Source organism: Bos javanicus, chromosome 29 (genome assembly GCF_032452875.1).
Source record: "Bos javanicus breed banteng chromosome 29, ARS-OSU_banteng_1.0, whole genome shotgun sequence".
NCBI lineage: Eukaryota > Metazoa > Chordata > Mammalia > Artiodactyla > Bovidae > Bos > Bos javanicus.
The window spans coordinates 9,867,833-9,895,781 of record NC_083896.1 but is presented as its reverse complement, the minus strand read 5'-3'; the positions used below and the strand labels follow the sequence as shown (position 1 = coordinate 9,895,781).

General features: G+C 42.2%; 1 protein-coding gene across 6 annotated transcripts in view; it reads left to right on the top strand.

Annotated features, from left to right (window-relative positions):
• The first annotated feature begins 255 nt into the window (after window positions 1–255).
• CCDC83 (coiled-coil domain containing 83) overlaps window positions 256–27,949 on the top strand; it is a 52,174-nt gene continuing 24,480 nt past the window's right edge. The window contains exons 1-8 of one of the 6 annotated variants that reach the window (XM_061406063.1): window positions 257–378; window positions 658–733; window positions 3,343–3,406; window positions 6,257–6,333; window positions 6,749–6,871; window positions 12,734–12,818; window positions 20,905–21,067; window positions 24,411–24,578. In XM_061406063.1, coding sequence (XP_061262047.1) covers window positions 6,777–6,871; window positions 12,734–12,818; window positions 20,905–21,067; window positions 24,411–24,578 — 511 coding nt within the window. In that variant the 5' untranslated portion in view covers window positions 257–378; window positions 658–733; window positions 3,343–3,406; window positions 6,257–6,333; window positions 6,749–6,776. Of the gene's footprint in view, window positions 379–437; window positions 462–657; window positions 734–3,342; window positions 3,407–6,256; window positions 6,334–6,748; window positions 6,872–12,733; window positions 12,819–20,904; window positions 21,068–24,410; window positions 24,579–27,949 lie in introns of those variants that run through there. The other 5 variants (XM_061406067.1, XM_061406066.1, XM_061406064.1 and 2 more) reach the window with 5 other exon arrangements.

Genomic DNA, 27,949 nt, shown 5'->3' with positions numbered 1-27,949 from the left:
AGTTGGTGATGGACAGGGAAGCCTGGCGTGCTGCATCCCATGGGGTTGCAAAGAGTTGGACACGATTGAGCGACTGAACTGAACTGAGGGAGTCTGGGTGCAGCTGCGCGAGTTGAGACGGTGAGAACCGGGTAGGGAGGCAACGGGAGCGCGGACCCGCGACCTGACTGTTCCCCGCTGCGGCCACCAGGGGGCGGGCCCGGCCCGCCGCTCGCGGCTTGCGGTGGTGGACTGGGGAGGCCCGCGCGCGCCGGTCGCCTTGGAAACGGGGGGCGCGGCGGCTGCACTGGAGTGAACTGGCCTGGTCCGCCCGCCGGCCGTGCGCGCTGCCTTCGGGTCCACTGCTGTGTATCCGCACCCGGAAGCCGTCCAGGGGAGGTCAGGACACCGCCTAGCCTCCTTGCTCGGCCCCGGCTCCTTCAAGTCTGACTCTTAAGACGTTTTATGAGCATCTCCGCCCGGTACCCACTGGCCCTGCAGCTGGCTCCGCCACAAAACGGGCCTGGGGTTCCGACTTTCTGGGGGTCCAACATCGAGTGAAGTGCTGGGCGGTTAGGAGCCGCTAACCTTCTAACCTTTCACTCAGGAGACACAAAGGGAGGAAGAACTTTTTGGATCCGATCAGAATACTAACGCATCTCTCTTTCCGCCTCACAGTAGAACCCCTGGATACGTTGCTCATTTGCCTTTCTGAGATCTCAGTTCCGGAGAGCAGGATCTGACTTTATCTCAGGTTTGTAACCTTCGTGATGCCCTCAGCCTCTGGCACACAACTGCCTTCTGTTCGTATGGGGCTTTATCGCTTGGCAGTTTTCCCAAAGCATTTGAGCCTCATTAATACTCCTGACAGGTAGGAAAGATGGAAGAGAAAGTGAGGGTCAGAGATGTCTAGAGACCTGTCCGAGGTTATAAAACTCCTTCATGGAGGAGCTAGGTCTAGACTCCAATCTCCTTAGTGCTCTTTTCGCTGAATCCTCAATCTGGTGAAAGGCTTTAGATGACGGACCCCGCAAATCCTTGGGTCCTTAGTACCAGCATGGAGCCCTCCCGCTGCAGGAGCTTTATAAGCTCTGGGTGTGGCGTTGGTGGCTCTTCACCCTCAGCTTCTTGCCCTGGCCGCTGGCAGCATCCTTCTAAATAGGACGTTTGGCTTCTTTCTTTTATTAATCTGTTAGATTTGTATCGCAGCTTGTTTGTCTCCTCATTCCCCTTCTTACCCCATAATTCTCTGCTGGGTGGAGAGAGTTGAGAAAGCAGTTGGGAGGTGAGAGAACATGTCACATCTGATGACAAAAAAAGAGAGAAAGCTTCCTGTGAAGGCAGAGAAGGAAAAGAATAAGATTAGGTATTTATCAACATGTGTAATAATTGCTCATTGTTTTCTTTCCACCACCCCCAAGACCGAGCCCCAGTTGGCACGCTTTATTCACTGTTAAAGGAGAGAGGTCTTTTCATTGTCCTTCGCCATCAGAGTGTGGAAAGTCCTGCATGTATATATGTCCATTATTCTCACCATATTCTCTTCATGGTTATGTTTCTTTTCCAAATTGGCTGTATCTTACATTTTAAAGTTGTTTGAGGCTATATGTACATGATCTATACAAATGAGGTGGGTCTGAAATTTTGTGAGACTAAATTTAGGTGATATCATCACTACTAAGAGCCTTTAAATGCATTCAGGTTTGTTTTTTTTTTTTAAATATATGCTGGAGAGCATTTCCACAACATTTTAGATTGTATTAAAAATAGTATCCTAGCCTAAACTGAGAATTTGAATTTAAAAGTCATTTTACTTTCCAATCAGGGTATATACAATATTATGAGCAAATATATAGGACCATCAGGAAAGAAAGTGACTGTGCATGTTATTTGCCAGTCGGGCATTTGAATCAGGTCTGAACACCCAGTTTGTGCCTATGGGAGATGGTGACCTATATGTTAATATCTGTTTTTGAATTCCCAAAATGAGTTGCTGAAGTAGTTACCTTTCAGTATTTGAGGAGTTATGCCTTGTTGAAGATGAGTGCCTTAATGGTTAGATGTCAGATTGTTCGTTAACAAAGGCTTTTGGAAGTACTGCATTATTACAGCTGTTGTTAGACTGACATAATTTTATAGCTTGTTAATGGCAAAGCCATGTCTAGACTTCAAGACTTCCAATACTCATAGAGAGATCTTTTTTTAAATAAATCATGGTCTCAACCCCTGATGGAATCTTATTCGGAACTTTTATCATTACTGATGCTATTAAGTAAATATCCACCATTTCAATCTATGAAACATTAGCTAGCAAACATCAGGATCTACTTCAAACGTCTAGAAAGGCATGAGGGCAGAATTGCCACTCCCAGCCTCCATAGAACTATGAAAGGAGTCATTAGGAAGCTTCTGGATATTCATGGCTCCACAAAGTCATGAGGAACTTTCTAGGTATTGAGCCAGGACCCTGAGACAGTGCAGGAAAGGACCCTTGTTTGGGGGATAATGCAGAACGTAAAGAATCCACCTGCAGTGCAGGAGACCTGAGTTTGGCCCCTGGGTCAGGAAGATTCCCTGGAGAAGAGAATGGCTGCCAACTCCAGTATTCCTGCCTGGGAAATCCCATGGACAGAGGAGCCTGGTGGGCTACAGTCCATGGGGTCACAAAGAGTTGGACGCAACTGAGTGACTAACACACTTTACAGAGTCAAAGCATTATGGGATGAGAGGATATTTGAAGAAGATGGCTTACTATATATTGCTTTTTACTAAATAGACTTCTTACTTTTCACTGAGAAGCATTTGGGGAATACTTTTTGAAACATTTCCTGATAGAAAATGATTATGGAATAGTCTCTGAAAATGATGGATACCCAAGTCCTTAAAACCCAGCCTCTTCTCCTGCCCTCACTGGGTGTGTGTATTTGTGTGTGGGTGTGCACATGCATGCACTCAGTACTGTCCAACTCTTTGTGACCCCATAGACTGTAGCCCACAAGGCTCCTGTTTCCATGGAAATTTCCAGGCAAGAATACTGCAGTGGGTTCCCATTTCCTCCTCCTGATCCACTGATCGAACTGGTGTCTCTTACGTCTCCTGAACTGGCACGTGGGTTCTTTCCACTAGTGCCACCCGTAATGTATGTTATTGATGCCCCAACAGAGTTGGGAGAGGAAAAACAAGCACAAAAGATCATGCCCTGGGGAAGTAGCTCTCTAGCATTTATTACTTGTATGGTTTTCTAAAGCCTTTTAGAGTTGCTCTCTCTCTCTCTCTTCTTTTTTTAAGTTCCATTGGAGTATGCTTCTTTCTTCCTATCAGTCTAAGTAGAAGTCTCACCTCTTTTATATTTTATAACTACAGGCCAGAAAAATTGCCACAGACGAACAGGCCCTTAATAGATGTTTGAAGTTACTGACAAATCCGGGCAAGTATTCGTTTGTCAGGAATTATTTTAAGTGAAATCTTCTTGGAGGATAGTTATTTTGTAGCTGTTTTTTCTAGACTTCTCCCCTTTTCCCGAGGAATCCTCTAGGTGGTCAGGAACTGTAAATCCTTGTCAATGTTTATTAAAATCCCCATTGTTTGTAGGACATTATCTGATGCAAAAGTACATTCTGACGGAATGTCATTAGCTCACTGCAAAAAAGCAACTGTTAAGCAGGTGACCCAAATGGCTTTCTAATTTTCTGTAAAGTATGTGAAACAATGAATCTTAATATAGTTTATGCACAAACCACTTATGCTTAATGGATCCACATTTTCACTCATATTTTATTAAAATCTTTTGCCTTGAGCTGCAATTAGGTAACTAACTGTAAATTGGTCAGAGAGTCAGAAACATAAGAGCCAGGTAACTGAAGTAATTGAGCAAAATGAGGTCATTTTTCCTCCAGCACCAGATGGGTACCACAGGTGGGAACTATAACACTTGATCTCTTCCATATGACTCAGAAAGAAAATTAGAGATTAATGTTATTTGCTTCAGCTTTTAAATAAAATATTTTATAGTAAAAGTTTTTGTTAAACACTAAGTTCTTGTAAAAAGCAACCCTTGACAGCATGCTATGGTTTTGTGTAGCTGTTAAGTTAAAAATCCTAATTTTAAAATAGAAAGTAATATAAAAATTCAGTTTTCCTGAAACAAAAGATAGCAATTTTGTTTTCCTAGTGATGTTTCTGTGAACTGTGCCAGTATGCAGCCTATGGAATCATTCTCAATACTTCCACATCTGAGACGATAACACAATATATTAACCTGTCTTACTGAATTGAATCTTTCTGATATGTTACCTTTGTGGTTTTCAGTTAAAAAGTATTGTAGTATATTTACATTCACAAATCCTAGAATCTATTAGGATACAGAGATGAACACACTTGGCTAGAAAAGTCTTAGGCACCAAGACTGAACCTCGCTAGAGGTCTGGTTATGCAAACAGCAAGTCTGTAGGGGAAAAGTGTGTTTTTATTTCAGAGAGTGTTTCCATTGTGGATCTGAATGATTTGTGTAGATTGCCTATTCGGTGATCCAAATCGGTGATGAAGGCTGATGGTCGAAAACCACATGGATTCGTCTTTACATCTCACCTCTTACTTGGTAGCAGGCAGACAGTCCTCTGCTTTAGTTACCCGAAATTTACCAGATTATGCTTCTGGAGCCATAACTAAAGGGGCAAAAATACTTCCTCAGTTCTTTCTGTATGGCAGACACTATGCCAGGTGCTTTAAATACTAACCCGTTTCATCCTTACCAGTGTTTAAAATAAGAATTTTGTTCTCACTTTACAGATGATGGAACTGAAGCTCAAAAAGATTAAGTAGCCTACTCAAGGTCACCTAGATAGTAGGTGGTAGATCTAGGATTAAAATATGTCTACCTGATTCATCCATCTAATTGTTCATTTGACAAGGACCAGATCTACTGTGCTAGGAGGGGTAATATAGTAATGTACAAGAATTACATCACCCCCACTCTCATGGAGTTTCCAGCCATTTTAACAAATAACTACAAAGGTTGTTTTTCCTACCACACCCACCCACACCCACCTAGTAATACATTGAATGCAGGTTAGGTACTTACCTTCTTGAGATCTGTTGTTGTTGTTCAGCTGCCAAGTCATGTCCAACTCTCTGCAACCCCATGAATTGCAGCACGCCAGGCTTCCCTGTCCTTCATCATCTCCTTACGTTTGCTCAAATTCATGTCCATTGAGTCAGTGATGCCATCCAACCATCTAATCCTCTGTCATCCCCTTCTCTTGCCCTCAATCTTGCCCAGCATCAGGGTCTTTTTCAATGAGTCAGAACTTCGCATCAGGTGGCCAAAGTATTGGAGCTTCAGCTTCAGCATCAGTCCTTCCAATGAACACCCAGGACTGATCTCCTTTACGATGGACTGGTTTGATCTCCTTGCAGTCCAAGAGACTCTCAAGAGTTCAGCACCACAGTTCAAAAGCATCAGTTCTTCACTCAGCCTTCTTTATAGTCCAACTCTCACATCCATACATGACTACTGGAAAAACCATAGCTTTGACTATATGGACCTTTGTTAGTAAAGTGATGTCTCTGCTTTTTAATACACTCCTAGGTCTTCCAAGGAGCAAGCATCTTTTAATTTCATGGCCGCAGTCACCATCCATAGTGATTTTGGAGCCCAAGAAAATAAAGTCTGTCACTGTTTCCATTGTTTCCCCATCTATTTGCCATGAAGTGCTGGGACTAGATGCCTTGATCTTAGTCTTTTCAATGTTGAGTTTTAAGCCAGCTTTTCCACTCTTCTCTTTCACCTTCATCAAGAGGCTCTTTAGTTCCTCTTCACTTTCTGCCATTAAAGGGGTATCATTTTCATATCTGAGGTTGCTGTTATTTCTCCCAGAATTTTGATTCCAGTTTGTGAGTCATCCAGCCCAATATTTCACATGATATACTCTACATATAAGTTAATAAGCAGAGTGACAATATACATTAATAAAAATCCAAAGATAAAAATCTGTCAAGAAAAACTATGATCTTAAAAGATGTGCATTAGTACTTATACCAAATTCTCAAAGTGTTCCTCTTTACCATAAAAACTAAAAACAGTGAGTCTGATTTTCCCTTTTAAAAAATATTATTTTTGATGTTTCTTATTATAAGATACAAAAGCAATTAATAGCTGATAAACAGTCACTGGTAATGAGAATACATTATTTTTATCACTCTTGTTATTTTGCATTTATAAATCTCTTAACCATTTAAAAGACATTTTTATTAAAGTCCTTATATTTGCTCTTTATAGCAACCCTGGCCAAACCTAGTTTCTTTGGATCCCTGTTCTGACTCTTTTGGAGCCAAGTTTCCTGATCCTCATAAAAGGTTGTGCTTTTGTTTCATCTTAATTTTTAATAACTAAAAGACATTTATTGAGCTGCTGTTATAGGCAGGGCACTCTGCCAAACACTGTGGAGACATGAAATGATTGAAAAAGTTAAATTCTTGCTCTTAATGAAGCTCGATGGGGGCAACAGTTGTTGATGGATCGTTTAAGAGAGTGAGTCTCAGAAAGTTTGGGGTACTGGTCTGGACCTGCTCTAAGCATAGAACTCAGACTCAAGAATCCAGTTGATTCCTGATGACCCAGCATTATGGATGATGTCAGCTCTGGGGATACGGGAGCAATCTGGATGGAAGAGCCAGTTTAAAGTTAAGTCCCAGTAGTGCTTTATATGATAAACACAAGTAAAGGAACAAAGGATTTATTTATTTTTCCTGTGTCTCTTTTTTCAAGCAGGTATTCTTCTTACTAGCTAAGCAACACAATGGAAACCGCGGCGAAAACAAATAAAAGGGATATTCAAGATGGGCCGCCAAAAGAAGTCAAATTGCCTATCAGTGAAGCACTTCTAGACTATCAGTAAGTTTAGATTATGGAATCCAAAAGTTCTCATACATAAGTGGCAAGCACTGCTAACACTCGCATAACTCCAGCGGAACGTGAAGCGCTCCAAAGCTGTCAAGGAAGCTGGATTAGAGGCATAATTTCACTCTCGTGCTATGTGCAATTTTTTTTTTTAGGTTTTGGCACGTTGGCAGTAACACAAGCCAAGCTATGAAACAGCATTCATGAATGGGTCTTGGCTCCCTCGCCCCCTCCATTGAATTATTGGTCACCCTCCCTCAAATGCACAGCAACTTGCTGGCTTACCTCTTCAAATAGAGCACACCTCAGTGTCCGTTTACAAAAGAGTAAATGTACACACACTTCTCTTCTTCATTTAACTTTTTATTTCTAGACATTCCAATTTGCATTGTCCTTAAATGCCTACAAATGAAAACCAAATGATTTATAATTATTTTTCATAAGAACGGGCTTCCCTGGTGACTCAGCTGGTAAAGAATCTGCCTGCAATGCAGGAGACCTGGATTCCATCCCTGGGTTGGGAAGATCCCCTGGAGGAGGGAAAGGCTACCCACTCCAGTATTCTGGCCTGGAGAATTCCACGGACTGGATAGTCCCTGAGGTCACAAAGAGTCGGACATGACTGAGCGACTTTCACTTTAATAAGAATATCTTAATATTTCTATCCCAGGAGCTAGAGACGAGACTAGAGGTGATACCTGTTGTTTGTTTATGTTTTATCTAACTGATGGAGAGTAAGCCCTTCGATAGCTTTTGAACTTCAACTTTGGGTCCCGGGTAGGTGTTTTAATGTGTAACACTTAGGCAGTGAATGAATACATGTCAGTTTTTTTTTTTCAAATAAGAAGGCACTTCATGCCTGTTGAGCAAGTATTTGAATGTTAACCAAATACAGGCAAATCCTGATCACTAGAGGACAACAGTTAACAGGCCCACATGGTCCATTCCTAACGAAGCACGGGAGATGGACATTAAACACACAGTCCGGTCTTTCCTGAAAAATTGCATACCTCTAAAGAAGATGCTACGGAAGAACAGTGTAGGGTGCTCCGCAACAGCATAACCGAAGGATGGGACAGACTCAGTGCGTACATGCTCGGTCATTTCAGTCGCAGGGAGCAGGAAGAGCTCGTCTGAGGGGGCGATGTGGGAGCTGATCTCAGAAAGAGGAGGAACAGATGTATGTTACAGAGCCAGAGCATGAGGGCCGGAAAGGCTCATGTAAAAGAGGGCGGGTGAGGAAGGGCGTGTCGCAGTCCAGGAACAGAGAGAAGGCAGAGGGAGCGAGAGAGGGCAAGGGCAGGGTCAGATTAGCAGACCCCCGTGGACACGTGGGTCTTGGGAGTAGGAGGCCGTCTATTGGAGGGGGACAAGGTTGAAACTGGGGAGCAATGCTGGAGACCAGGTCTCAACGACATTCGGGGAAAATCCAATGTCCTTCTTGTGAGACTCCGAGTCTGTATGTTCTTTTTAGAAGATGGTGAGTGAGAGGGTCAGAACACTGACAGCACCCACGGGAAGGGACTTTTCACCAAGTGCCCTTTTATTTAACACTGGAGGTAACATTCAGCGACGGCCAGATTCTCCCTGCGCTCGTTTCGCAGCGTAACTGAAGACTTGGCGCACCGTGGCTTCTGAGAGGTGGGCAGGAAGTCCAGCTCCGTGACTGCAGTCTGATTTCTCACCTTTTCCCCACGGCCCACAGGGATGGCATCCAGCTATGGCTCCTTCTCTCTCCTCTGGGTCAGCCAGAGGCCAGTCTTTCTCTTCTTCAACAGAGGTTTCCAAACAGGCGAACATTTAAAAATTCTCATGATCTAGTACAAGACGTAAGTTGAGCATTCCCATGCTTTCCGTTCTCTTCCTTTGTTGAAACTAAATAAATAGCCTCGTGGAGTGGAACAGCCTGGGCCTTCCCACGCCCTTCTGGCGACACTTCAGCTGTTCCCTGAGGTCCCAGGTGACGGGACTTTTCGTCACACGATGAATAGTCAAGACGCCCCCCTCACCATCTGAGGAAGGATCATCCAAGGGTCCCCGGCACCATCTTACGTTTCTCTTATACAACCTCAGCCCCTAACAAAGAGCTCAGGGCCCAGAGTAGGTCATCCATGACTTCTGAACAACTGAACTTTTCTTAATCTCTCTCAAGAAAATAAGGCCATAGACCTCTGTGGTTGTTGGCGAAGAACTGAGACTGCCAATGTTGAATCTGCAGAGTGATCACATCTTAGCCTTTTTCCTCAGGGAATTTGTTCCAAGACTCCCAAGGGATGCCTGAAATCATGGATGGTACCGAACCCTTTATATACTATGTCTTTTCTTCACATATGCACCTATGATAGAGTTTAATTTCTAAATTAGGCACAGTAAGAGGTTAATAATAAATAATAATAAAATAGAACAGTTCTAACATAACTATATTAAAGTTATGTGAATGTGGTCTTCCTCTCTCTTTCCCTTTAGCAAAATATCTTATTGCATAATACTAAATCTTTAGGTGACGGTGGTTTTTATTTTCTCCTTTATATTTATTCCCTCCTTTATATTTATTCCCCGCCCTCAACCCAGTTTTCGACAATGAGTATGGACATAGGCATAGCAATAGGTACAGATATAGTTACAGGTTTTAAAAGTATAATAAGTAAGAGTATAGATTCTTTTTTGAAACCCACATTTGTGTTCCTTCTCAGAATTTTTAACAAAATTGCATGGAGGAAGGAAGTTGACACATTACTATGTTAATACTCAATAAACAACCTATAATAAAAATAGGAAAGAGTTTTATTCAAGCCAAACTTAGGGCTGTAGCCCAGGAGACACAGATGCAAGAAGCAGCTGAACTGTGTTCCACTGACTGCAGAATGGGGAGGCTTATGTAGGCAAAAGGGCTTCCTTGGTGCCTCAGTGGTAAAGAATCCACTTGCCAATGCAGGAGATGCAGATTCGATTCCCTGGGTTGGGAAGATCCTCTGGAGAAGGAAATGGCAACCCAGTCCAGGATTCTTGCCTGGAAAATCCCAGGGACAGAGGAGTCTGGTGAGCTGCAGTCCGTGGGCCCAAGAGTCGGACACGAATTAGTGACTTAACAACGACAGCAACATACAGGCCCAAACCACAGTTACATGTTTGTCAAGAATTAGGGTTGGAATCGGTGAGAAGTAAGGGCTCAAAGTAAGGACTTTGGGGCCATAAAATTGCAGCTGGCAGCCCCTGGCAAAAATATTGTTTTGAAAATGGCCGGTGGCATCTTTGAGTTTGATACAGTTCAAAACAGAGTTCTCAGTGATACAGAAGTGTGTCTGAAACTGCATCCAGTGTGGCCGCCCAGCTCCTTTTTGAATGCCTGAACCACAGTTACTCCATTTTCATGTTTAAATGCATTCTTTTCTGTCACGGTTAAAGCAGATGAACAATAGATGTTTGACAGGCCTCAGGTTGTTTTAGTCAGCATAAAGTTCAAGCCAAATCAGGAATAAGCCAGGATGACTTCCTCATACCTCAATATGTGAAAATTCCTTCCATCAACTAACATTTTAATAAGGAGGGAAGGGACAAGGTGACAGACGACTGCATTGGTGTTAATTCCATATCACTGTGCTTCAAAACAGCGCAATGCCCTTTTCAAAGCACTTCAGTGTATATTAAGTGCTCAGTATAAATCTCATTGGTTTATTTTCCCACTTGCTTTAGCATTTAGTGTGACATGTGGGTTACTAGGGCACTGAGTAGATAAGGGAGATGGGAAAAGAAGAAGTGTTCAGAGAACAGGGAGGCTTGAGTTCCCACAGTGGCTAATGGTGGGGAGCCCTGAGGCTTAGCTTCCTCTGAAAGTGTTAGTCATTCAGTCCTACTCTGTGACCCCATGGACGGTAGCCCACACCAGGCTCCTCTGTCCATGGAATTCTCCAGGCCGGAATACTGGAGCGGGTAGCCTTTCCCTTTTGCAGGGAGTCTTCCCGACCCAGGGATCAAAGCCAGATCTCCTGCATTACAGGCGGATTCTTTACCGTCTGAGCCACCAAGGAAGCCCTGCTTCCTGATAAATTCATCATCTCTGAGGCCTGCGGAGGCTGAAGTGAATTCCCAGGATAGGCTAGGTGAAGTTAAGCCTGCAACTACTGAACAGTCCACAAGGGGGCCGTTGAAGCAGCCAAACATTCAGGGCATCTTAGAATCCGCCCCACCCCCAGGCTTGCTGATGCCACTCAGACCTCTCCAAACTGCCCCCTGCAGAAGCAACTCAAGGCAAAGCCTAAAGGATTTACTCATTTTAAAAATGCTTTTCCCCTTCATTTGGAAAGAAAGAGCTTTATTTTTCTCTCTACTAAATTTCAATTCAGTTCAGTTCAGTCGCTCAGTTGTATCCGACTCTTTGCAACCCCATGAATCGCAGCACGCCAGGCCTCCCTGTCCGTCACCAACTCCCGGAGTTCACTCAAACTCACTCACGTCCATCGAGTCGGTGATGCCATCCAGCCATCTCATCCTCTGTCATCCCCTTCTCCTCCTGCCCCCAATCCCTCCCAGCATCAGAGACTTTTCCAATGAGTCAACTCTTCGCATGAGGTGGCCAAAGTACTGGAGTTTCAGCTTTAGCATCAGTCCTTCCAAAGAAATCCCAGGACTGATCTCCTTCAGAATGGACTGGTTGGATCTCCTTGCAGTCCAAGGGACTCTCAAGAGTCTTCTCCAATACCACAGTTCAAAAGCATCAATTCTATGGCGCTCAGCTTTCTTCACAGTCCAACTCTTACACCCATACATGACCACTGGAAAAACTGTAGCCTTGACTAGACTGACCTTTGTTGGCAAAATCAACAAAGTTTACAATATAACAAATATAAATGATATTCCAGGGGAAGGACTGAGGACATAACATTAAAATTCACCTGAAATTTACTGAGCACTTACTTTATGCTAGAAACATGCACATATGATTTCTTATTTTCATCTTTATAAAATACATAGAGCTGGGTGGGTGTTGTTATCTCTCTCTTGACAGCTTGGAAACTGAAGTTCAGAGAATTGACTTGTTGAGGTCATGTAGGTAAGAAGTGGAAGAGACAAGATTGAAAAGCAGAGTTTCTCATTCTGTAAATACTCCTCTGTTCACTACACCACAGAGGTGCTATATATATATATTTATATTTATATATATATATATATATTTAATAGAGGCAAGGGATTTACATTGGGCTAGTTCTGTTCCTTTATTTTGGTCTCAGATTTAAAGTGGTAAGATTTATGAGGTAATAGAGATACCCTTAACTCTTCAAATACATATCAAATTGCCTATACCAGAGTCTTCCCATGCTTTCTATACTTTATACCTAACAGACATTCAACAAATACTTGTTTGGTATTTTAAAAATGTGCTTGTGTCAAGAAAGAAACCTTTTACTGTTTATGGACAAGATGGTATCCTAATGAACTTGACCAATAGGTCAGCCTGGCTTACCCTACTGTTCCAAGAAGCTGTGCTTGTCCCTGTAAAGTCTTTGTCTTGTCATTTTTGTCTGAATGTTTTTGGACTTCCAGGAAGCATCTTTTCTGTATGCCCTTTCCTGGGTTCTTTTTATGCTGAATTATTTATAGATAATGAGAAAGTATAAAAGTTACGACTATGAAATAAAAATGGGGATTGATATTTTTTAAAACTTGAAGTTATCTCTCTAATACATATTTTAGTGAGTAAAATATACTATTTACAACATCAGTAAAGATTCTCATCCCTAAACAGGGTTTTATAGTATATTTAATACTTTATTTCAAGTCAAATAGTATAATTTAAAATTTTTCTTTCATTAATTTTTCCTAAAGGAAATAATTGTAACACATTATTTCTGTTATTAGCTGTCAAATAAAGGAAAATGCACTAGAACGATTTATGGCTCGAATAAAGAAACTTAGAGAAAAGAATCAAAAGTATCATGAAAGAGTGAGTATAAAATATAAAGCCGATATCTAGTCATTGAACATTTATGCAAATGCTTAAAAATTTTTTGAGTTATAATGAACTCTAGGAAATTATCTTCTTTAGTGCTTAGAGCTGATTAATTTACAATATATTTAAATGTATTTTTGTACATGCGACGCAAGAGGGTACTGCTGTTTCTATTTATTAATTATAATGCCAAAGGAAGTCACCTTGAATTGTGTTATTTAGATCATGAGGACACTGAATCTTATGTTAAAAAATGTAAAGCTCTGCAACCCCATTTACTTTTTAATTTCTTATTTAACCAAACTATAATCCTGAAAGATGATGCTATGAAAGTGCTGCACTCAATATGCCAGCAAATTTGGAAGACTCAGCAGTGGCCACAGGACTGGAAAAGGTCAGTTTTCATTCCAATCCAAAAGAAAGGCAATGCCAAAGAATGCTCAAACTACTGCACAATTGCACTTATCTCACACGCTAGTATAGTAATGCTCAAAATTCTCCAAGCCAGGCTTCAGCAATATGTGAACCGTGAACTTCCAGATGTTCAAGCTGGTTTTAGAAAAGGCAGAGGAACCTGAGATCAAATTGCCAACATCTGCTGGATCATCGAAAAAGCAAGAGAGTTCTAGAAAAAAATCTACTTCTGCTTTATTGACTATGCCAAAGCCTTTGATTGTGTGGATCACAAGAAACTGTGGAAAATTCTTCAAGAGATGGGAATACCAGACCACCTGACCTGCCTCTTGAGAAACCTATATGCAGGTCAGGAAGCAACAGTTAGAACTGGACATGGAACAACAGACTGGTTCCAAATAGGAAAAGGAGTACGTCAAGGCTGTATATTGTCCCCCTGCTTATTTAACTTCTATGCAGAGTACATCATGAGAAACGCTGGGCTGGAAGAAGCACAAGCTGGAATCAAGATTGCCAGGAGAAATATCAACCCCTTGGGAAACGAGGATTCCTGTCTTCCTCATGGGGCAAATTTGTCCATTTGTTCAGCAAATACGTGCTGGGCAAGACAACCCTGATGTTGTCGTGATTCTGAAGGACCAGGCACTTGCAGCAGGAACTAAGAAACTGAGGGCGATGGATGAGAGTGGAAGGGGAAGTCTGGCTGCAGCACTTGGAGACAGGTCCCACTTAGAGAGGTCCCAGGGCACAGGAGAGTGAGCTGCCACCAGGAGGCCCATGCACACCCCAAAGTGGTCAGCACTGGAACCCCAGCTAGCTTTGGGACTTCTGTTTGGTTGTGGAAAGGACAATGAATCAGGACTGAGGAACCACTTTCCCATAACCCATCAAATGGAGCCAGAGACAATGTTCTTGTTTCCAGGAGGATTAGCTCAAGACTGTGATAGGTCTAAGTTGGCTCTTAGAGTTATCGGTGGACCCAGCAGTGAGGAGCATAGGAAGACAGACTAGCTCAACTGTATTTATCTATTTATTTCCATGTGCACTGCTGTTGCGACAGTTTAAGCCAGCATCATCTCTTACCCATCCTTTCTCTAACCAGCACATTTTCCACAAAGCAACCAGAATGGCCCTTGGAATATGGCAAACCTTTCAGTGCTTAAAATCCCACAGTGGCTTCCTGCTGCACAGAAAATAAAATCCATAGATCTTCCTGAAGCCTTCAAGGTCCTTCAAAATTTGACCTCTACTCACCTCTCCAATTCATCTGCAGCCATCCCATCCTTTGCTTACCCCTGTTTCTTTTAAATCGGAGAAGGTGTTGGCACCCCACTCCAGTACTCTTGCCTGGAAAATCCATGGACGAAGGAGCCTGGTAGGCTGAAGTCCATGGGGTCGCTAGAGTCAGACACGACTGAGCGACTTCACTTTCACTTTTCACTTTCATGCATTGGAGAAGGAAATGGCAACCCACTCCAGTGTTCTTGCCTGGAGAATCCCAGGGACAGGGGAGCCTGGTGGGCTGCCATCTATGGGGTCACACAGAGTCAGACACGACTGAAGTGACTTAGCAGCTTCTTTTAAATATTATGAAGCCCATCTTTTTCTCACTATGGTACCTTTACAACAAAGAGGCCGTTTCCTCTTCCCAGAATGCTCTTCTCTTGGGTAGCTCCTCTTTATTCCCCCCATCTTAGCTGGGATGTTGCATAAAAATATTTCTCTGTTATTTAAATAAAAGCCCTTTAGGTAGCAGCAATCAAATCTTATCTTTGTTTCTCCAAAGGGCCCAGCATGAGTAGCTGTTCAATAAATATTTGTTGGGTTGATCCACAAATACCAGTGGGAGGAAAAAATTTTGAGGTCACAGATATTTAAATTGCTAAGTTTAACATGACTCGTTAGCAAGATACATTTTTCTCTGCAGTTAGTCCAAATCAGAAATGTCCAGATCGGACAAGTTATGCCCTCTTCTTTCATCGTTTCTTCCTATGCGTTTAACTTTGTTTAGATGATTACCCCGATCTTTCTTTCCTTCTCTGTCTGCGTTCATTGCTCCTCTGCAGCACTAGCCATCTCACAGCTCACTGTGCCCACGTCCTTACTTCCCAGGACACACTTCACTCCTACTGTTCCCCTACAACCGCTTCAGCGAAAGTTGTGCTGACCAATCAGCCAGGCCCAGTGTACTCTTTTGGAGAAGGGCATGGCAACCCACTCCAGTATTCTTGCCTGGAGAATCCCACAGACAGAGGAGCCTGGCAGGCCACAGTCTGTGGGATCGCAGAGTCGGACATGATTGAGTGACTAGCATTACATGAATGTACTCTTCGAGGCCTAACCTTACACCTCACTCCTCCGGCAGTCACTCCTGGCGTCCTTAAACTCTTTTTCCTTTGGGCTCCAGGACATCACTCTTTCTTGAATTTACTTCTACTTCTCTGATATTTCTTCTTTTTCTTTTTTTTTCATTGTTTTTTCCCCCTCAAATAGGAAAGAAACTACCCTTAAATTAGAGTGTTTATTCCCACCCTTTAATTAGAGTATTTATCAATGTTCTGATATTAAATGTACTCTTTCACTCTAAACTCTCTCTGGATCATCTTATTTAACATCATGGCTTCAAATGCCATCTTTGTGGTGATATGTCTCATATGCATATGTGACAGAATTTATAATCCTACTGAAAGGGTTCCTGACCCAATTCCAACTTGTGTGTGTGGAGGCTTCCCCTCACCAACAAGTGATTCTCTCTGACACTTACCTACCTGGAGATAGAATCACATTCCACAGGTAAAGGGCTCAGTCCCACAAGACCACCCTGCACTTCAGATGCCAGTTACCAGTCCAGGGTGTTACTTGTACATATGGTTGACTGGCTATAAATCAGGGGCTTTCACAACCCCATCCTCCTCAGGTTCGATTAACTTGCTAGGATGGCTCACATAACCAGGAAAACCCATTTACTCACTAGATCATTAAAAAGGTATTAAAGGCTATGAATCGACAGTCAGATGAAGAGATACAGAGAGCAGAGTGAAGTGAAAGTTGCTCAGTCGTGTCCAACTCTTTGCAACTTCATGGAGTTCTCCAGGCCAGAATACTGGAGTGGGTAGCTATTCCTTTCTCAACCCAGGGATCAAACCCAGGTCTCCGACTTTGCACGTGGATTCTTTACCGGCTGAGCCATCAGGAAGCCCCTAGAGAGCAAAGTACCAAACAAAAGAGCTTCTGCCCTTGCGGAGCTTGGGGTCTGGCCCAGCAGCACTTGGAAGCTCTCTGGGAAAGGACCAAAAGATGCTCCTTTTCCAGGTTTTAATGGAGGCTTCATTACATAATCGTGATTGACTAGATCCTTGGCCAGTAGCAGTTGATTCCACCTCAAGTCCCTCTCCTGTCCCTGGGAATCAACGTGAGGGACTGCAATCCTCTAATAACTTGATCAGTTCTCCTGGCAATCAGGCCCCCTCCCTTTCTCTCTCCCAGATTCAAAAGTCACTTTCATTAACATAAACCCAATTATGATGGCAGAAAATTCCATGGGTTTTGGTCACTGTGGGCCAGGAACTATGGTTGAAAATCATTTTTAAAAAACCCATAAGAATATATCTAAGAAATACAGATATATATTTATATATCTATGTATATATATTTATATCATAAATTTATCATATCTATTTATGCTCTTTGGAAGGAAAGCTATGACAAACCTAGACAGTGTATTAAAAAGCAGAGACATCACTTTGCAACAAAGGTCCATCTAGTCAAAGCTATGGTTTTTCCAGTAGTCATGTACAGATATGAGAGCTGGACCGTAAAGGCTGAGTGCCAAGAAATTGATGCTTTCAAATCGTGGTGCTGGAGAAGACTCTTGAGCAAGACTCTCAAGACTGTTCTTGAGCAAGAAGACTCTTGCTGACCCTTGGACAGCAAGGAGATAAAACCAGTCAATCGTAAAGAAAATCAACCCTGAATATTCATTGGAAGGACTGATGCTGAAGCTCCAATACTTTGACCACCTGATGCGAAGAGCTGACTCACTGGAAAGACACCGATGTTGGGAAAGATTGAGGGCAGGAGGAGAAAGTGGACAACAGAGGATGAGATGGTTGGGTGGCATCACTGACTCAATGGACACGAGTTTCACTATCAGGAGACAGTGAAAGACAGAGGAGCCTGGCGTGCTGTAGTCCTTGGGGTCGCAAAGAGTTGGACACAACTTAGTGACTGAACAAAAAAGAAATACATTTTAGTCACCTGAGTGACCAAAGATATACATACATATATTTCTTATAAATGACAGTATCACAACCATACACTAAAAAGAAAAAAATGTAAAAACTGGTGCAATAGAAATAAAATCTCTAGTTCGATTAGTAACATTGTACCAATGTCAGTTTCCTGGCTTTGATGCTGTGCTCTCATTAGATAAGATGTTACCATTTGGGAAAGCTGGGTGGACAGTAGAAGGGAATTGTGTGTCCTATTTTGGCAACTTCTATTCTTGTTCTTGTGAGTCCAAAATTTTTAAAAGGCCATGAGATGGCCTTATAACAAAACAAAAATAATCCTTCCTTTGTAGCTTAGATACTAAATCTCCTTTCTTCTATTTATAATATGATAATTAGTCTTACCTCAAATAATAAATTTACTTCATAAGATAAATGTCTTCTTTTTAAGCATATTGGTGGATATATTTAAATTTATTTTTCAGTATATCACTCAAAATAATTTTTCAGATATAGTGAACTTTGTAACACTGTCAGACACCTTTCTTTTCTATTTGAAATTCATACAGGGTTTGGGAAGTTTAATATAGATGTTATTAAATGCTTATGGCCTTTTAGATTCTTAGGAATACATAAGAGCTGTCAAAACTCCCTATGGACATCTCATCTTCAGTTTTATTCTGAAGTTTGTTTTTTTTGGTCAGCTTGTTGTTTACCCCAACTTTTATCAACACCTCAGGGAGCTGTGGGCTTCCCAGGTGGCAGAGTGGTAAGGAATCCGCCTGCCAATGCCGGAGACACAAGCGATGAGGGTTCAGTCCCTGGTCAGGAAGATCCTCTGAAGGAGGAGATGGCTAGCTACTCCAGTATTCGTGTCGAGAAAAGTCCATGGACAGAGGAGCCTGGCAGGCTACAGTCCATAGGGCTTCAAAGAGCCGGACACAACTGAGTGCACACACACACACACACATTCACACACGCACACACACATTCACACACGCACACACACACACACACACATGGAGCTGTAATGTTCAACAACTGTTGATTGTTTTTGACAAGCCAATCTGGGAAAAGGCTGTTAAGACACTGGGTAAGCTCTGAGTCAGGTCAAATAAAGACAAGGCTTGCCAGTGGGATCTTCCAGGGAATTACCAGATAAGTCAAATAATGGCCCTTATTTAGGAACTTGGCTTTGCAAGAGTTCTGCCTCTCTTACTTCTCTCCCCCACCCTCAGCCACAGGCTGCTAGATTGCTGGGTTTTGCCATAATTGTGGGGCTATTGGTTTTTAGGGTAAGTTTGAAATGCCACGAAACTCACTGTTCTTACTAAGATTCAACCATTTTTCTTGAATAAACACTCCCTGGAACTTACTGCAAAGCCTTTAATTTCCAGAGTTCTGAAAAGTTAATTTTGCCAATTTTTGCCAATTTTTTCTCATTGCCTTTATGAAGAAGCGGATTTTCAGCAGTCTTACTCCACCACTTCTGTTTATGTCATTCTCTACAAGATTTTACAAAATTAGAAGGAAAGAAATTCAGTTTTCAGATATATATCATATCATGAATTCTTTGGTACTAAAAATTCTTCAGAGATAGAATTCAGATACTTTAGAATATTGCAAACAAAAAATCAGAGAAGTTAAACTGCAGGATTTTGAATACCATATATTTTTCATCTTTATTTCTATTTTTTAAAATCACTCAAAGCCTGTCCAGTCTGTCTTTTTGGTTTTTGGCTATATTTATCAATATTGAGCATCATAAAGTTAATTGTTTGTTGCTTTTGTTCAGTTTATCAAAGTTTTAAATTAAAATTCTAAAGCATTGATATGACAATCATGTCATACAGCCTGTGGAATGACTTAAAGAGCATTAAGGTTACGTTAAAATCCTCTCAGGAGTTTATTAAACTAGTGTCTATTTTGCTAAACAATTTTAAGAAATCAAATTTTTCAGCCATCAACTTTAAAGTTTGTTGGATTCAATATTAAAGACCTGAGTTTTAGTAGGTTGCAGCACTATCAATAAATCACAGATATTTAGATTATCAGAAAGAATTTGGCTACCCAAAGTGTGGGCTGTGGGCCAGCAGGTTTGGCATCATCTGTAATGTATGAGAAATGCAGAATTACAGGCATCGTACCAAACTTAATCAGCATCTGCATTTTTAACAAGGTCCCCAAGTGCTGGGTATACACATTGAAGTTTCAGAAGTATTGGCTTAGAGAATCAATTTTAAGAAAGAAAATATTCTTACAGTAGAGTATCTATGAAGGTTGCTGCTGCTAAGTCACTTCAGTCGTGTCTGACTCTGTGCAGCCGCATAGATGGCAGCCCACCAGCCTCCCCCGTCCCTGGGATTCTCCAGGCAAGAACACTGGAGTGGTTTGCCATTTCCTTCTCCAATGCGTGAAAGTGAAAAGTGAAAGTGAAGTTGCTCAGTCATGTCCGACTCTTAGCGACCCCGTGGACTGCAGCCTACCAGGCTCCTCCATCCATGGGATTTTCCAGGCAAGAGTACTGGAGTGGGGTGCCATTGCCTATGAAGGTTAAGAGAATAAAAACATGAATGTCAGAAATAAAATATAATGTTGAAAAACTATAGTAAAGAGAATGTTAAATTATAGGAAAATAAGTAATTTTTAAAAGTAGTATTAGAATATTTTAAATATATACATTTTGTTAGGTTTAAGAAATTGAAGGAAAGACCCCAGGGAAGTGAGTATTAAAACTTAAAGGGAGAAAAAAAAAAAAAAGGAAGGCTAAGAAAAGTACAAGAAATATTGACACACAATAAAATATCTCTACATATACATAATAAACTAGCAAGGGCAAAAATAAACTCTAAGTCGATTAAATAAGAAACATGGGCGGGATATTCACAAGAAGAACACAGTTCATGTTTCAAGTGTGGAGTATTGGAATGGTGAGTGATCATCACCCCAGAAGAAGAGAATTAGGGTCACTTGTGAGAAAAGCAAAAAATAATGTAAATCCCACAAGAGCAGTACTTTTGTCTATTTTGTTCATGGATATATGCCTAGTGTCTAGATACTCCTGGCATATGGTAGATAACTCCATAAATATTGAATAAATGAATGATGTTTCCTAGAAAAGAAAGATAATTTGTGGGAGTTGAAGAAATTGACCTCTGAAGTCGAATTTTAATGTTCATTGATCCTATGATAGGGCGATAGACTGGCAGATTATTAACCCAGGTTTTAAAATGAAACTGTCTCTTCAGTGATTACTGATTTGATGGATTTAATTTTGAGTCTTCCATCTTCCACATGCTCTTTGGAGATACTATTGAATAAATTATTTCATTAACTATTTCTTATTTTGCAAGCCTCAGCATGAGATTCTGTTTTGAGGGAAAACAATGGAGATATTTCAGCAGAGGTAATTAACAACTCTTTGATATTCACGACAGAATAAACGCTTAAAGGATGAACAAATTTGGCACATACGGAACCTACTGAAGGAACTCAGTGAAGAGAAGTCAGAGGGATCCGTAGTTGTAACAAGAGAGGAGGTTGAAAACGCAATGAAGGAAAAATGGAAGTTTGAAAGAGACCAGGAACAAAACTTGAAAGGTGATTTAGGAACTTAGAAAATTATCATAAAGCCATATCAAGTTGTTTCTTGAATGTATCAATGCTTTTGTCTCCTAATATGTTCAAAATGCCGTGGACATACTTCAAAGGGCATCATTACCGCCACAACCACAAACCCACAAATGTAGGTAAGTGGATGAGAGAAGGAAATAGCAAAGTGGGTGGAGATAATGAAGCCAAGTGAGGAGGAGGAAGAGCAGTGGTCAGAAACACAGACCGAAGCCCTCTGGCCTTTAACACCAGCCCGCATCCTGTGAGGCGCCACCCCGAACTCCAGGCAGCGGTGATCTGCTCTTTTGCGGGGAAATTGTCTTGTTTGGTGTCTTCAATGGCTTCAGCCTCCGTTCAGACTTGGGAATGTAAGGGGAGTATAAAGCTTCCTCCCCAGCCCCAGTATCTCTAAGGAAGCTAAACCCCGTATTTAGATGGGGAAAGAGGGATTGGATTTGGAAAAGGGGACGTTTACAGGACGTGGATAGAAATGATGCTGGTACAGAAGGTAAAAGACGCAGGACATAGTCTTGCCACGGGCTCAGGAGGTACCAGGGTCCTGAGAGCTGGACCCTCAGTGTTGACACAAGCACTGAAAAAAAATTCCTATTCCTTCATCTTGAGCTTGCTGCTCAGATTTCTAGATTTTTTTTTTTTTTTTGCCAGAACCTCTATAAATACCATCCCTGCCAGGAACCTGGAAAACAGGGGAGAGACTGGAGTAGTACCAGAAAGCAGTGTGAGAACCTGAGAGGCAAAAACGAGGGGTAGATGTTCTTGGATTTCCCCAAACTCTCTAGAGAGCCCACTTACTCAAGCACTTGGCCGGGAGAGGCCCTCCATTCGTAGAGAGTTGTTGTTTTGGGTGAAATAGTTACCAAGGCCCCTGGTCAGTCAGCAAGCTTCATTTTTAGGGGCTCTCCACCACTGTTCCATAAGCTTGCTCCGGCTGAGCCCCTGTAGTGACAGCAGTGACGTGACGGCATGAGGTGGTGGATGTGTTTCCTGGCCGGGCCCGTCTCCGGGAGAATCCTGCAAGGGATGCTTTACAAACTCTCTAGAGACAGGTGTGAGACCTCAGCTGATGCTCAGACGTGCTCACTAAGCTGCCTTTGCAGGGAATGGTCCGGTTAGTGGAGGTGTGCCTGTCTGCGGTCTGGGCTGGGGCTGGGGTGTGTGGCACCCAAGACTGGGGACGTGCTGGGTGACTAAGAATTGGAGGGCTGGGCATGTGCGGTGGTCCAAGGGAGAAAGAAGCCCATGGATGCTGATGAAGAGAGGGAAAGGGAGGGAACAGATGTGTCTACAAGGGGTCTCTGAGGCTGTCACGGTCGGCACCAGGCAGTCACCTGCAACTCAGTTGAGTTCATGGAACAGCGGCTGCAGCTCCGCCAGCAGCCTGGGACAGTGCAGAGCCTCTGAGCCATCTGGACCTGCTGAGTCAGAGTCTACATTTGGACAAGGTCACAGGGGGTTTCTGTGCACAGTCAAGTTTGAGAAGTGCTGACGAAACTCCCCTCTTCCAACGTTTACCTGGGATGCTTTCAGTTGCAAGGATAAAAATCCAACCCAGACTAGTCCAAGCATAAAGAAGATGTTAATCTCTTCAAGTAACCAGACAGAAAAGGCAGGGCGCTACTGAGCTGACTCCAGAGCCTCACATGCTGTCAGAGCTCAGCTTCCTTTTATTTGTCTCCCTCTCTTGCTCCTCCCCCCCATCACCCCCTCTTTCTAGCCCACCCTCTCCCTCCACACATTGCCCCTCTCATCCCTCTTCTCTCTCTGTCTTCCCCTGGAAAGCTGGCTCCTTTTCCTGAGAATGTTCTCCCTGTGAGTCTAGAACTCTGACCACAGACACCTCTGAACGTACATCCTTATAACCTCAAAGTGGAGTGGAGACAAAAAAAGATATGTTTTCTACCAGTTTCAGTGAAAGCATCTCTAGGGAAGGACTCTGAGCCGAGGCCTAGCTTGGGGTGCACGCTCAGCCTTGGACCAATCCCTCTGGCCAGGAAAAGGGACGTCTGTAGTCAGTGTATTTACATGACGAGGGATAGGAGACATGTGTTACTAGACGAGAAGGGAGAGAGGGGTGCTAAGAAAGCAGAACAGCAGCTGCTGCCCCCATCTGTCTTTCAAAAGCTTCAGTGACATCAACCAACCCTCCCCGCAAAGACTGAATGTGGTGCAGGGCTGAGTCCGGGCAGTCTGCTCACAGAGGACAGCTGATCACTGGCGCCTAGTGTTCTTAATTGTTTAATAACAAGAACCACTTGTTAAGGGAATTAAAAAATGTATAATCTTATATTTTGAATACTAATATGTTAAGTATGTATTAAAAATGTATTATTATCACGCCTTCGACAAAGACATGTCTGGAGTCCTTCTGGATGTTTGAGCTGAAGAGCATCTCTCTGGCCTGAAAGAATGCTTTATTCATTTTGTAAATACTTATTGAGCCTCAACTAATGGCCAAATTCTCTGCCAAGTGCTGGGTTGACCGAGATGAATAAAATGTCTTGTCCTCAGGAGCTCTCAAACAAGATGGGGCAGGGCAGTGAGTCAAACAGCCATTAAGTTCATTGTACCTGGTTTTGGTGATGCTTCCTTTTCCAGAATGTTCAGCAGCTTGATACTCAGCCTAAAGACTGATACTCAGCCTGAAGCCTAAGTACACTGGGGGCGAATTGGAAGTTTATATGATGAGACAGCTCCAAATTTGTACACATTTAACTGAGGAACTTAGCTTTCACTCTGAAGTCTTAACTCGGTGGCGACTGGGAAGAGCGGTGATTATGACTATCATATGCTGTCATTTCACACAAGGAAAGCTCAAAGAGTTGATCTGTAAATGACGGAATCAAACAATGTACTTAACAAAAAAAGGTCACCAAGGACAGAAGAAGGATGTAAGTTGGAATTATTTTGCCCAGAGACATAATGACCAGAAAAATGACAATTTACAATAAAAAGTGTATGTGAAATAATACATTGTACAAAACAGGATGCTTATCAAGCTATCACAGGCATAATTTAAACTTGTGGGTCCCTAGGCATATAGGTTGATTGCATATTGTCATTCTCGGTCACAGCCCCAAACCACACCATCTACTTTAAAATTGGAAGTTTATTTTTACTGAGATTTTTGAATCATGAGGGATAGATAAACAATAGTTTGAATAGTTTAGATTTCCCTAAATTGTAGATATAAAATTGTATTTAAGAGTTGATATTTTCATATCAGACTTTAACTTCACAAAATCAGAGTGCCACATAATGACGGTTGCAAGGACAACAGAAATGACCCCAAATCTTGATGTTCTTTCAACAGATATGCGCATCCAAATAAGTAATGCTGAGAAGCTATTTCTTGAGAAACTCAGTGAGAAAGAATATTGGGAGGAATACAAGAATGTAGGGAGTGAACAGCATGGTAAACTCATTACCTCCTTACAGAACGACATCAACAGAGTTAAGGAGAATGCCGAGAAAATGTCAGGTCAGTTGCAAGAAAACTGGTTCAGATTCAATTAAAAAAAATCTTTAGGGGGCAGACGTTTAGTGAAAGGAAGAACGAGGTGCTCTGGAATCATCCATCACGCTCTGCTGTCAGCATGAGCACTACGAGTAAGGATACAGTGGAGGAAGTAAAGAAACTATCCCAGAACTACCTGTTGAACTGAGGAGGGGAAGTGAAGGGATGGGTGTGTGGGCAGAAACCCTGCCACTGACTTTGAGAAAGAAGCTGCATTCAGTGGGTGGGGTCTGCATGCTCTCATACCTGGCTCTGAGTCAATTCCACCGCGGAAGGAGGGTCCTGGAAAGGGGTCGTATTAGAGAAGAAATTCACCTGAGGCCAGCTAGGGCAACCTACCCAGGCTGGACAACCAGAATCATTATAGAAAAATGGCCAAGTAAATGCTAAGTTGTAGTCGGGAGAAAACCGGAGCACAAACACGGGACAGGAAAGGAAGAGGGTGGAGCAGGAAGGCATCAGGGGACAGACCTTACTGGAGGCCACCTGTCTGTCCCTGAGGCTGAGCAGAGTGCCTTCAAAGAACACCAGAGACCCAGAGACACAGAGGTCATAGGGTAGGACAAACGGGAGAAATCTGGCCTCAAAGAGCAGTGTGGGTGGATGGCAGTTCTAAACCCAGCTGGTCCTGGAGGCTTGTTCTGTGGGAGGAGGGTTTATGTGGGTATCCCAATATGCCCTCTGAGGCTCTGCCTGGTCACCCCGCTTCTGGACCAATTTTCCAGTGTGTTTCTCAATTCAGGGCCTCTGCACCACATCGGTGGTATAAATTTGGCCCTAAATCAGTCTGCAGTTGGAGTTAAAATATTTCAAAAGGTTCTTCTCCCCCAAAAGAAGAGACACCCTCCTACGCTTGTCTGTTCCCCCAGCCACTGAGATCCCCTTTCTAGATAGAAACACCATTGTTAGTTCCTTATGTAACCTTTCAGAAAGATCCTGTTCATGTCTCAGAATATACATGTATGTTACAAAACAGCATGCTACAGATGCAGTTTTTCACTTATTCATTCAAGGAACAATATGGACGTCCTTACAGACTGGTACATGTTAATACTGCCTCATCCTCCCAATGTCTCCTTTGTTTTATTGTACTATAATTTTTTTAACTACTCCCCTATTCATAAGCATTTAGGTTATTTCCTGTCTTACTATTACAAAGAATTCTGCCATGACTGTCCTTACACAATCTCATTTTACTGTGACAAATATCCTTGTATATATGTAATTTCATTTATGTGTATCTCTAAAGGGAAACAGCTGGCCCAAACAGCCCATTCATTTTTATTTTGATAGGCATGGCCCTCTGTAGATGCTGTCCCAAGTGTATTCCTGCTGGTGTGGTGAGGGTGTCTGTTTTCCCGCTTCAACAACAAGGGATGTGATCCGCCTTTCTGTTCTTTGACAGTCTCATAGGCAGACAGTGGTAACTCACTATAGCTTTAATTTCCATTTCTCTTCCTATAAGCAACAGCGAATATCTTTTCATAAACTCAAGAACCATGTGGATTTCCTTTCTGTTCTCATCCTTTGTTCATTTTTCCATTGTGTTGTGGAACTCTGTACTTTCCAAGGAAATTAGCTCTTTAAATGTGATTTAAGGTACAAATATTTCCCCCTTCATTATCAGTCTTCTGTCTGTGTGGTGTTTGCATGAGGAAAATTTATAGTTTTATAGTACCCAATTTATCAGTCTTTGATTTTATTGAAATTACAAATATGTTCTCTAATATTTTCTTCTAGAATTTATTATATCTTCATCTTTATATTTAAATCTCTGATTTTTTGTGTGTGAAGTAGGAAACCAACTTTCTTTTTTGCCAGATGGCTTTCCAATTGTCTCAACATCATCTATTAAATGAGCCATTTTTACCCTATGATCCACAATGATGACTTTATCACACTTTCATTTCCCATGTGTGTTTGGCTCTCTTTCTACATTTTCTATTCTGTTCCATGGATCTATGTATTTGTACAACAACGCCATAGAGGGAAGTCCCTGCCAGTCCAGTGGTTAAGACTTGATGCTTTCACTGCTATAGGCCCAGGTTCAATCCCCAGTTGGGGAACTAAGATTCCATAAGACATGCAGCATGGCCAAAAGAAAATGTTACTGTTCAAGTGTATTTTTAAAAATTTTAATAGTTTTCCAGCATTCATTTAATAATTTTCTAGCATTCCTCATATTAACTTAATCCATTATCCTGATTAGAAATTTGGATGATTTCTTTGAGCTGAAAATTTTCATGCTGTTGTATCTAACTTGGGGGTGGTGGTAATAAAATTTTTATGCTGCTGGTTGAATCCTGGTGTATGGCCAACTTTAGGTATCATGAGAAAGTGGCTGTTATAGGCTTATCTTATTTGCTATTAGTTTTAGGCACTTCTCCAGTACTCTTGCCTGGAAAATCCCTGGGACGGAGGAGCGTGGTAGGCTACAGTCCATGGGGTCAAAAAGAGTCAGGCATGACTGAGCAACTTCACTTTCACTTTCAAGCATGCAGCAGCAATTCTGCCTGGGGACAATTAAACCACTTTGGGGGCCACTCATTGGACACAATGAATATGAACAGAATGCCTAAATCAACTTGTCTGAAATCTTACTCCTACCATCCCCTTTTTCCCCACCTTCCCCCTTCTTCCATGACTTCTCTGAAATTCTTCTCCCACACCCATGACCATGGAGTTTGTGTTAGCTGCTGCTGCTGCTGCTACTAAGTCGCTTCAGTCGTGTCTGACTCTGTGTGACCCCATAGACGGCAGCCTACCAGGCTCCTCCGTCCCCGGGATTCTCCAGGTAAGAGTGCTGGAGTGGGTTGCCATTTCCTTCTCCAATTAGCTAGACAGCTTTAATTGCAAGGAATAAGTACTTTAGAAGAAAGGGTTTTTATTGTAAGTGAAATGGGATATTAAAATGAAACTTCTAAAATCTGTTTAAACTTGGGTGTCTATACAATGGGTGGTGGTTGTTGTTAGTCACTAAGTAGTGTCCAATTCTTTTGTGACTCCATGGACTATCTGCCAGGCTCCTCTGTCCATGGAATTATCCAGGCAAGAATACTGGAGTGAGTTGCCATTTCCTTCTCCAAGGGATCTTCCTGACCCAGGAATCGAACCCATGCCTCCTGCTTGGCAGGTGGATTTTTGTAATCCCTGAGCCACCTGGGAAGCCCCCTATATAATGGATACCTCATTCCAAAATAAAGCGAGAATCTGCTATGCAGACTGCCAGTATGATGAGGCAGAAAACAGGTTTCATACCTTCAAGCACTGAATTCCAGTTTATAAAAAGACATTGAGGAGACCATGAAAAAACTTAAAAATTAGGGGACAATTTT